At 38.8% G+C, this 12,258-nt stretch overlaps 1 protein-coding gene across 5 annotated transcripts in view; it reads right to left on the bottom strand.

Moving 5' to 3' along the window:
- The window catches only part of OSBPL1A (oxysterol binding protein like 1A), a 187,755-nt gene that overhangs the window by 113,651 nt on the left and 61,846 nt on the right, over window positions 1-12,258 (bottom strand). For 4 of the 5 annotated variants that reach the window (XM_012745965.2, XM_075993584.1, XM_012745966.3 and 1 more), the window contains 6 exons: window positions 11,439-11,500; window positions 11,296-11,340; window positions 10,321-10,394; window positions 10,142-10,205; window positions 4,940-5,038; window positions 3,305-3,427 (listed from right to left, as the gene is read on the bottom strand). In XM_012745965.2, the coding sequence (XP_012601419.1) occupies window positions 3,305-3,427; window positions 4,940-5,038; window positions 10,142-10,205; window positions 10,321-10,394; window positions 11,296-11,340; window positions 11,439-11,500 (467 nt within the window). Of the gene's footprint in view, window positions 1-2,757; window positions 3,231-3,304; window positions 3,428-4,939; window positions 5,039-10,141; window positions 10,206-10,320; window positions 10,395-11,295; window positions 11,341-11,438; window positions 11,501-12,258 lie in introns of those variants that run through there. The other variant, XM_012745969.3, reaches the window with a different exon arrangement.

The following is a 12,258-nucleotide window of genomic DNA, read 5'->3' as shown; positions in this document are numbered from 1 at the left end:
AACATTCTGTATCTGTGCTGTCCAATGTGGTAGCCACATGTAGCTAATGAGCACTTGAAATGCAGCTGGTTAAAATGAGAAACTGAATTTTTAATTACATTAAATGTAAATAGCCACACGTGGCTAGTAGCTACTGCAGTGGACAGTACAGTTCGGTGCCAATGCTGTGCTTGACTTTCTCTATCTGCAACAACCATGATGCCAAAGTTTATAGGACTTGTCTTATACTTTTCTCACCAGAGGCCTAACCTCAAGGCAGTGATAGGGAACTAAAAGGACTGTTTTAAGTTTTTTGTGGGGGGGGAGCCTCATTTTGGGGAGAGGTAAAACGAGACCAAAATTATAATAATATGGTCACTTTTTCAGTGTGGACATCTCCCCCCGTGTTTTTCCCTTTCTTTCTTTCTTTCTTTATTATTATTATTATTTTTTGAGAGTCTCACTCTTGCCCAGGCTAGAGTGCCGTGGTGTCAGCCTAGCTCACAGCAACCTCAAACTCCTGGACTCAAGCAATCCTTCTGCTTCAGCCTCCTGGGTAGCTGGGACTACAGGCATGCATCACCATGCCCGGCTAATTTTTTCTATATATATTTTTAGTTGGCCAATTAATTTCTTTCTACTTTTAGTAGAAACAGGGTCTCGCTCTTGCTCAGTCTGGTTTCGAACTCCTGACGTTGAGCGATCTGCCCACCTCAGCCTCCCAGAGTGCTAGGATTACAGGCGTGAGCCACCATGCCCAGCCGGTTGTTATTATTATTTTTTTTAAGGGACAAAGTCTCACTCTGGTGTCCAGGCTAGACTCAAACTCCTGGGCTCAAGCAACTTAGCCTCCCAAGCTGGGACTGTATGCATGCACTACCATGACCAGCTTTCCCTAATTTCTTGTAGGTCTAATCCAAAAGCATGCTGGGGAGATAAGATCCAGTTTTGTGGTTAATTCAGAGAATTTTAGAGTATTTCAATCCTATAGATACCAAGACCAGATATGTTCCACATATTGGCCTCCAAATTTCCTCAGAACTTGAGAACTCAAGGACTAGGGGCATCCTGGCACCAGTCTACCACAAGCTACAATTCAGCACACTTCAAAGCTCATTTCAGACCTTTCCTACTTTGAACTAACCTCTATATGGTGAGACAGAATCAAGATACACAGATTAGCACTCAAACTCTGTTGGACAGAGATATGTCTATAACCTGCAAAATCTCAAAGTGCTTCACACTGGCTAAAACTCTCACTGACTTTACAGGTACTATAAAATGTGGAAGGCAAAAACTTCATGGTTTTAAAGCTCACATATGAACAAAATATTCAAATAAGGAATAAAATGAAAGGTATAGTTGAGTTTGATAAATCTGAAAATTTGGAAATTTTACTAAGGAAGAAACCTTTCTTTAAGGAAGTTTTTCAATGGTATGTAGGTTAATATACTTTAATTTTATCTGTAACTTTCATTACAAAGGTCTTAAAATTACCATAATCCCAGGAAATATATTAGTACCCTTTGTAAGGCCTTCCAGGTTTTATCATTTACTTTATATGAGGGTAGATAAATACAGAAGGACTTCTTTTTACTTGGGAAATACTAACTAAAAGTTAAAATTTTTTTTTTTTTTTTTTTGAGACAGAGTCTCGCTTTGTTGCCCAGGCTAGAGTGAGTGCTGTGGCGTCAGCCTAGCTCACAGCAACCTCAAACTCCTGGCTCAAGCAATCCTCCTGCCTCAGCCTCCCGAGTAGCTGGGACTACAGGCATTCGCCACCATGCCCGGCTAATTTTTTGTATATATATTAGTTGGCCAATTAATTTCTTTCTATTTATAGTAGAGACGGGGTCTCGCTCTTGCTCAGGCTGGTTTCGAACTCCTGACCTCGAGCAATCCGCCCGCCTCGGCCTCCCAGAGAGCTAGGATTACAGGCGTGCGTCACCGCGCCAGGCTAAAAGTTAAAATATTTAGCATAGTTTATTTTTTACTCATTTAACATAATTTTGGTGATATGTATTTAAATCTTCCCTATTTTCCCAAATAGTTTTACTGTTATTTAGACACTCTGGTAGATGTGACTTTTGCCAAGTTCACTAATCTAAAAATTATGTTTATGGTTCTTACACATTAGGCTTTAAAACAAAAGTAATACTGGTAAAGTAACTGTCCACAAATTCTGGAGAATGTCCTGGAGAAGACATATGAGAGCTCAAATTATTTTGTGTTCCACCATAAATTAAGATTAGGGATTGAAAGAGTCAAAATCCCTCTTAAATTTGAATGTATGGGCCCTTAAGTGGATAAAATTCCATAGGTATTAGCAAACTTAACTTCATTAAAGTTGTTAATTAGAAACATTCAAATCTTGCAACTAGCTAATTTTTTTAAAAAAGGATTAAATGTAGTAGGCAAATTCATATATCCTGATACAATTATTTGGATTGAAATGCATCATCCTTTCATAGTTCTAATTCTTCCAAACCCAATTCCCATTCATTTATAAACAAAGCACATTTAAAAGATACAGCCAGACACAGAGTGGTATAATGGACAGTGGAAATTCACAAGGGGAGAAGGGAGGAAAAATTACCTATAGGGTGCATCACTCCCTAGGTGATGGGTACCCTAAAAGCCAAGACTCTATGGCTGTACAATATATACATGTAACAGAACTCGACTTGTACCCTCTAAATCTATTAAAATAAAATAAAAAGGAAAGAAAAAAGACACAGCCAGAAAACTGATGCCTCCCTCCCCTCCCCCCCAAAATACCTATTTCATTTCAGTTACATATGCTGATATTTCTCTATGAGTAAGGCATTGACGTCACTTCAGATGAGGGCCTCTCCATTCATTACTGACGCTTTACCTTACACTCTTAGCAATGAAGTTACAGATTACAAGTCTTTTAAATGAAACTACTGACCAAGAAAGGTATCACTATGGTTGCATTATTTAAACTCTGAAATATGCAATGAAGTCATAAAGGGCAGGAAGTCAAGCTATGCATGCTCCCCCTACTGGTGGTAGCTTTCAAGCAGAATGACGATCTGATTACAGCAATGTAAAAAGTTCAACATAAAAAGATACGTTTAGGCACCTTTCAATATTGCTCAGTGTATCTACAAAGGCACCTGATAGTATTACCATGACAGAGGCATTATAAATACCAATAGAATATGACTGAACAGAGAGCAATACTATTCCTGTTGTCAGAAATTGTAATTTCAAAACCTCAGATCTTAAAAAAAAAAAAGTTACTGATAAAACACGTGTGACAGAGTTAGCAATAAAGGTCAGGTTACTTTTTCCTGTTTACCTCTAAGGATTTCTTCAAGTCTACAGCAGAAACTGCATCTTCCTCTTCATCATCGGTCAACTGGTCCTGGGAACAGTAGTGAGTGCTGTAAGCAGAATGTTCTTCGATTGCTTCCAGCCAATTCTAAAATAATCCAAGGATTTAAATAAAAGCATTTTTATTCCAAAGACAGAATACACAATTTTTCTAAATTTCAGTCAAATTATAAGCACAAGATACTCAGATCACATTAAAATAGCCAACAATTGTCCTGACATTTTAATTTTTGCTATATTTTTTAAAAATCAGTGATTTCACAGAAAGAATGTTGGGCCTCAAAATATCTGGCTTACTTCTATCTCATTTTCTTATAGCATTATTCAGGATCAAATCATACCATTTTATGAGATGTTGGGACAGTCATGAGTTAAACTGTTTAGGGTCCTTTGCAGGGACAAAATCAACCACTATGGAAAACAGAGTTTTTAACCCCTTACATGATTTAAAAAAAAAAAAAAAAAACTAGATTGCTCTATGGAAATAGAGCTTTGATTTTTCCATTAAATAACTGTACCATGAATTTTGGTCAAGTGAATCTCAATTTTTTTTTTTTTTAGATAGAGTCTTGCTCTGTTACCCCAGCTAGAGTGCAGTGGCATCATCATAGGTCATTGCAACCTCCAACTCTTGGGCTTAAGTGATCCTCCTGCCTCACCCTCCCCAGTAGCTTGGGACTATAGGTGCTCACCACCACACCCAGATAATTTTTCTATCTTTAGTAGAGGTGGGGTCTCGCTCTTGCTCAGGCTGGTCTCAAACTCCTGAGCTCAAGCAATCCTCCTGCCCTGGCCTCCCAAAATACTAGGATTACAGGTGTGAGCTGCCACACCCAGCCCAATCCCACTTTTCTTGCTTGCTGCTATTGTTCAATTTACCGCAGAGAAAGGCTGTTTATACTGTAGTGTCAGAACACCACCTGGACTGTAGTCCAGATTCTGTTACTTGTGAGCTGCACAGCCTTGGGAAATCACTTCAATCTTACAATCTTTAGTTTCCTCACCTATAAATTGGGTAAACTAAGTAATCATTTACACTCAGAATGCCCCTCACATTCAGAGAATTAAAATTGAAAAACATACTGTAAATAGAAAGTATGTACAGGTACATGTTGATAAAGAACCAATTCATAAGCCAAATTTTAAAAGCTTCATGATATTGCTTCCATTAAAAAAGTACAACCAGGACCAGGTGCAGTGGCTCATGCCTGTAATCCTAGAACTCTGGGAGGTTGAGGCGGGAGGATCACTTGAGGCCAAGAGCTCAAGACCAACCTAAGCAACATAGCAAGACCCTGTCGCTATAAAAAAATAGAAAAAATTAGCCGGGTGTGGTGGCACATACCTCTAGTCCCAGCTACTTGGGAGGCTGAAGCAGGAGAATCACTTAAACCCAGGAGTGTGAGGCTGCAGTGAGCTATGATGAAGCCACTGCACTCTAGACCAGGCAAAAGAACAAGAACCTATCCCCCTCCCTACCCCCTCAGAAAAGAGTGCAATCAACAAGATCGTATTTGTTAATACTGAACCTATGTTATAGTCTTCATGTCTTTAAATGTCCTTTAAGTTTTATGAAAGATAAATGAATACATAAGATTACCTCTCTTGACTGTTGAAGGCTATTCTTAGGAACCCTGAAGCCATGAAGAGTGTCATCAAAGCATTTAATAAAGAAGAGGCAGCTGTCAGTGGATTTTACCTTGGATATAAAGAAGTCAGTAAGACAACAACACTCACTCACATAAAAGATGACCCTAAAATTATCTGCACATAAAATGTATAGTAACATGACTTACTACCCAACTGAACATTTAAAATACTGATTAAAAACTGTTTACAGTGGGAGTATCAAATGCACTGTAGCTTACCCACGTCAAATCTGGCTTTCACATTATTAGTTACTCACAGTGAATACAGATAGTTCATTAAGTATGTAGATTTAGTTCCCCCTTCTATTGAGCATAACTTAGTATGCACTGGGACTGTAAAATTCCTTAAACACCAGAGATCCAGTTTCTTATTCATACCACTCTCCTGAACATTTTGTTTGAGTGGAGATGAGGTTGACAAAAAATGGGAAGAGGGAAAGCAGATAAGAAAGACCAGAAATAATTTTTGAATAAAAATTTGGAAAGGGGGTTTAAGAACAGAAAAAGGTAAACTTCTGATTCAAGACTCTATCAGAGCCTCCCCATCCCCCCCACCCCCCCACCCCCGCAGGAAAAAACCTGGATTCACAACAAAAAACAAGCACATGATGGAACTGGGAGGTAAACAGAGCGGACAGACTGATGGGGAGTGTACACACTCCCGGAGGAAGGGGAAGGAGGCGCTGTGGAAATAAGTTCCCATCCCCAAAATTTTGCACGGGACAGCAAAGATTTTTTCCACACAGAAAAACACAATCTTTCTGTCTTCGGGAATTAATGAAGCAAAGCTGGGGAGCCACAAACACTAAGGAGAGAACGGGAGTCTCCATGGGAAAGAGCTAGAGAAGGTTTCCCCAACTTGTGTCTGCTACTCACATCTCTAACTGATGCATGAGCTGCACACACAGAAAAGATGCAAAGCGGCTCACGTTAACACAGCCCACCTGAACTGAGACCGGAGCTGCTGCCCAAGACACAGAATCGACAATGCAAACCAAGTTGAGAAAATGACTTGCTAAAACAAAGGAAATAACATTTAACAGAGAAAAACAACAGAATCCAAAGTCTACAGAACGTATCATTCATAATATTAAGGATATAATCCAAAATTACTGGACATATGAAGACAATGAAAAATCTAATTAAAAGGCAAAAATAGGCAGAATGGGTAACAGGGACTAAAATATATACTATCTACAAAAGACAGAAAATAAAGACGCAAACAGGCTGAAAGTAAATGGAGAGAAAAGAGACAACATGCAAACAGTAAGTATAAGAAGAATGAAGTAGCATGATGACAGACACACATACCAATCGAAGAAAAGAGAGATCCCAGAAATAAGCCTTCCCATATATGGACAAACGATTTCTGACACGGTGCCAAGAACATTCAATGGGGAAAGGACAGTCTTTCCAAAACTGAGAAAACTGGATATCCACATGCAGACGGATGAAGTCTGACCCATATCTTACACCATATATAAAAATATAACTCAAAATTAAAGACCCAAACATCAGAGCTAAAATTATAACATTTTTAGACAAAAGGAGAAAACTTCGTGACACTGGATTTGGCGATGACTTCTTGGATATGACACCAAAAGCACACATGACAAAAGAAAACACAGATATACTGGACTACGTCAAAATTTAAAACCTCTGTACATTAAAGGACACAATCAACAAGTGAAAAGGCAACCCACAAAATGGAAAAAAAAATTATAAATAATATATCTGGTAAGGAGTTAATATTCAGAATATATAAAGAGCTCTTACAACTAAACAACAAACAATTAGACTCAATTTAAAAATGGAAAGGACTAAAATAAACATTTCTCCAAAGACAATATGCAAACAGTCAAAAAGATGCTAAATACGCTAATCATTAGGGAAGTGAAAAATCAAAACTACAGTGAAATACTACTTCATACTCATTAGGATCATCACAAAAAAAACTCCCAAAAAACAGAAAATAAGAAGTATTGGCAAGGATGTGGAGAAATTGTAACACTTGGACACTGTTGGTAGGAATGTAAAATGGTCAAGCTACTATGGGAAACAGTATGGAAGTTCCTCAAAAAAATTAAAAGTAGGCTGGGCACAATGACTCATACCTGTAATTCTAGCACTCTGGGAGGCCAAGGTGGGAGGATCGCTCAAGGTCAGGAGTTCAAAACCAGCCTGAGCAAGAGTGAGACCCTGTCTCTACTAAAAATAGAAATTGGCCAACTACAAATATATAGAAAAAAAATTAGCCGGGCATGGTGGTGCATGCCTGTAGTCCCAGCTACTTGGGAGGCTGAGGCAGGATTGCTTGAGCCCAGGAGTTTGAGGTTACTGTGAGCTAGGCTGATGCCATGGCACTCTAGCCCGGGCAACAGAGTGATTCTGTCTCAAAAAAAAAAAAAAAATTAAAACTAGAACTACCATATGATCTAGCAATTCCACTACTAGGTAATTATCCAAAAGAATTAAAAGCAGGATTTTGAAGAGACATTTGCAAACCTACTTTCATTGCAGCATTATTCACAATAGCCAAGAGGTGGAAGCAACCCAAATATCTACTGACAGATGAATGGACAAAGAAAATGTGGACTATACACACAACGGAATTATTATTCAGCTTTAGAGGAGGAGGAGATCCTGTCACATGCTACAACATGAATGCCTCTTGAGGATATTATGCTAAATGAAATAAGCTAGTCACAAAAAGGCAAAGACTTCATGACTCCACTTATATCAGATATACGAAATAGTCAAACTCACAGAAACACCGAGTAGAATGGTGCTTGTCAGCGGCGGGGGAGGGTGGAGAAATAGGGAGCTGTTCAACAAATACAGAGTTTCAGTTTTGCAAGATGAAAAAGTTCTAGAGATCTGATTCACAACAAAGTGAATACAGTTAATGCTAATGAATTGTACACCTAAAAAGGGTAAAGATGGTAAATGTTATGTGTGTTTTTTGTTTTTTTCTGGGGTTTCTTGTTTGTTTTGGTTTTTTGTTTTCTGAGACAGGTCTTTCCTTTGTCTCCTGGGCTATCGTACAGTGGCCTCATCATAGCTCACGTCAACCCCAAACTCCTGGGCTCCACTGATCCTCCTGCCTCAGCCTGCTGAATAACTGGGATGACAGGCATGCACGTCCATGCCCAGCTAATTTTTCCATTTTCTGTAGAGATAGAGTCTCCCTTATGATCAAGCTGGTTTTGAACTTCTGACCTCAAGGATCCTCCCCCGCTTAGGCCTCCCAAAGTGCTAGGATTACAGGCATGAGCCACCATGCCCCTGGGCCTTTTGTGTGTGTGTATATGTGTGTTTTAACCACAATTCAAAGTTTTAAAATTAAAAACAAAAAGAAATTCTGACACACGCTACAACATGAATGAATTTTGAGGACGTTACATTGAGTGAAATATGCCTGTCACAAAAGGACAGATACTGTATGATTCCACTTACGTGAGGTACCTAGGCTAGCCAGAAAGTAGAATGGTGGCTGTGTGGGGCTGTAATGGGAAGGAGAAATGGGAGAAATGTTTAACACTAGCACGATCACAGTGTCAGTTTGGGAAGATACAAAGGGTTCTGTGGATGGACAGTGATCACAGCAGTGCAACAATGTGAATGTACTTAACGCCACTGAACTGTACACTTAGAAACAGTTACCATGGCTGGGCCTGGTGGCTCACGCCTGTAATCTGAGCACTCTGGGAGGCTGAGGCGGGCGGATCGCTCAAGGTCAGGAGTTCAAAACCAGCCTGAGCAAGAGCGAGACATCGTCTCTACTATAAAGAAATTAATTGGCCAACTAATATATATAGAAAATATTAGCCGGGCATGGTGGCGCATGCCTGTAGTCCCAGCTACTCGGGAGAGGCTGAGGCAGGAGGATCGCTTGAGCCCAGGAGTTTGAGGTTGCTGCGAGCTAGGCTGACGCCATGGCTCTCTAGCCCAGGCAACAGAGCAGGACTCTGTCTCAAAAAAAAAAAAAAAAAAAAGTTACCATGTTAAGTTTTATATGTATTTTACCACAATTTTTTTAAAAAGTACTTTATAACTAGAAATACCTATATATGAAAAAGATCTCAAATCAAGAACCTAAGCTTCTACCTTAAGAAACTAGAACGTGAACAGAGCCTGCCTTACAGGAGTCACTCAGGAGTGCCCACTAGCTTATGCTGATGGGTGATTCACGGAAGCAGGCTATAAGCAGACAATTATTAATACATAAGAAACTAAAAGTTATTTATATAAAACAAGTGATACATAACATGGCAGGAGCTAATTAATGCCAGAGAAGCTAAAGAACAAGAAATTTTAAAAGTGTGAGGTGAGTAACTTGTTTATTTTTTATTTTAAAGAAGAATGAGATAAAGGACCCGACTGAGGAACAGCTTGGTATCAAGTAGACAACAAATCAAGAGCAGGAACAGAGGAGAGCGGGCAGGACTGCATCAACAGAAGGAAGGAGAAGGTGAGATGGGGTAAGACTGGAGGAAGGTCCCCTCACCCTCTGGGTCAGATGTGAGAAGAGGAAGGTGCGCAAGGGACACTGAACGGCCAGGCTATGTAACCGGGCTGTACTGCAGGGGTAAGTGACTAGGCTCGTGACACCCTGGGAGGAGGCAGGAGGTGTGCTCTGAAGAGCAGGCAGACTGTGACGGTATGTTAACAACCCTAAAGGACCTGAACTGGAAAACGAGAAAGGATGTCTGGGCTCCAGACGTAGACTGCTCCCTGCAGAGGAAAAACACGCTTATGCTCCCAGCTGTAAAAGTAAAGCACCTAGAAGTAAATATAGAGAACCTAAGATTCCTGATTTTGACATAGGCTTTAAATTGTATTTTAATCTCAGAAAAACTTCCATTATCCAGATTCACTCATGTATAAATACACACAGGAAATGTTAAAGGCTCTGTAGAGATATTTTTGTATACTCCATCTCTCATTCCACAATACAAAGGTTGATTATATTTTTAACTTTTTTTCAAAATGGAGATTCTACAACTTTACCTGTTCTCAAAAATACATACAAGTGCTTTCTACACCATTCCACAGAACTGCAGGATTTTGCAAGGCTTATATAAATGATTTGGGGCAATCACTTGCAGAAATTGATTTCATAGTTAGAGTGCAAGACCCACGTCTCAGCCTACCGTGCAAACTGCTTGAGTCAGATGTTTGCATCCCTGGCGATAAATGTTATGAACTGCATCCGGCCTTCAAAATAAATATTAAATTATCAAGACAAAAGGAAATGAGGTAAGCAAAAAAATTTAATCTTTCAAAATTTATATACTGAAATTGAGTAAGTTATAAGGATGACAATACTTACTGTTTCCTATACCATGAAAGGACTCCATGCTCTAACACTACCCAGAATAATCTCCAGCCAAAAAATCTTGAACTCTAAAGGAAAAATGACAAAGATTTCTCAAGCTGACACATCTGGATTCCAATGCTTGACTGAATAAGTAATTAAGTTATGACAGTTATATCTGAGTCTTTCATCTAGAGAGTATTTCTGAACATTGAAACATGATCAAACATGAACTTAGGTACTAAGTGCAGTAATGAAAACATACCACTACCAGGTGACAGGAACAGAAGAAATGCCATATTGATAAGATCAATGATGAATACAGTTTATGGTTCTGACAATACTGTTCAGGGATATTTATAGAAAATATACCAGTTGTGGGCTTCAAAGATAATTTCCTGAAAGTCATGAATGAATGTCTAAAAAAAGAAAATTATCCTAATTTCATATAATATAAACATATAGGTATACAAACACATAGAGGGACTGCTTGCAAATACAAAGAAATTATGTGCTCTAATATGGTTAATTCTAGAAAATAACTGAACTCCAAAACAGAAATTTTCATAATCAGAAGAATTTTTTATGTGTGCCATGTGACAATTCAAATATTAATTTTCTCCTAAGTCCTCTATGGTTCAATGTTCATAGCAACAATAATACTGTAATTCTATAATTTAGTGAGAAAAAAATGTATTTTCCACAACATCTTTCCCTACAAACTTAGTGACTAGTCATCTCAAAGTCACTAATCAACATACACACATAAAAAAAAAAAACACCTAAAAGTGACCATCAACATAAAAGAAAGTAATTACTACAACCAGTGGAAGCTTCTTGAAAACCAGCAGTATAAAAATGTTTTATAAGATACAAGAATGATTAAATCACATATACTTTAGAAATGACTTTTAAACAAAATTAATAGAAATGGAGCACTTGAGAATTCTTCTTTCCAGTTTTGTAATTTAAAAAACCATCCCGACCTACCTTCCAGAGAGGGCCTTCGTATCGTTTCAATGCTTTGTAGATGACCTATTGAAAACACGTTTTCATTAAAAAAGCATCTGTAAATTTCAAGCAAAACTTTTTTTCTAAAAATTATTACATAACTTTAATCCATGACTACATACCTTATTACCAAGAAGAATGTGTTTCATTTCAGCACCCTGGGCAAGGTCAAGGGGTTTCTGATCTGTGTAAAATACGAGGAAAAAACACCATCAAGAGCTTAAATGTACAATAAAAACCAATACTGCAATTGCAGCATATGCTATTCCTTCATGTTTCCATCAACTACATCTTTTTCTTTTCCCAAAAAATTACGGCCTTTTGGTCAGCTAATTATTTAGCCAGCAAATCAAATTAACTTCAGAACATGCTGCACAGGCTCTGTGATCATCTAAGATTTCCCGCCTTAAATCACCATATTAGTTTTCTACAACTGCTGTAACAAATTGCCACCGACTTAGTGGTTTAAAACAATAAAACGCATTATCTTCCAGTTTGGGGATCTGAAGTCTGAAATCAGTTTCACTGGGCTAAAATCAAGGTGTAAACAGAGCTGCATTCCTTCTGGAAGTTCTAGGGGAGATCCTCTCTTGGCCTTTCCCACTTGTAGTGGCCACCACCATCACGTGACTTGGGGTCCCTCCCTCCATCTTCAGAGCACACCATGCCAAGCTCTGCCTCCATCGTTACATGTTCTCTGTATGTATTCTGGTCCTCCTGCCTCCCTCCTGTAAGGACCCCTGTAATTACATGTGTATACCTGGAGAATCTATTATTTCCCTTCATCTCAAGACATTTAACTAATCCCATTTTGGGGGGCCATTATTCAGTCTACCATAGCCACTCTTAAGCTACCCCACTGGAGAACAGGTAGCAGAGATAGATCACAGGCTAAGGGTGTGATGCTCCATAACTAAGGACAAAAGGAAAAGGTGACAATGG

This window comes from Microcebus murinus, chromosome 17 (assembly GCF_040939455.1).
Source record: "Microcebus murinus isolate Inina chromosome 17, M.murinus_Inina_mat1.0, whole genome shotgun sequence".
Classification (NCBI taxonomy): domain Eukaryota; kingdom Metazoa; phylum Chordata; class Mammalia; order Primates; family Cheirogaleidae; genus Microcebus; species Microcebus murinus.
Note: the sequence above shows the minus strand (reverse complement) of the source record. Positions and strands in the feature narration are given on the sequence as shown.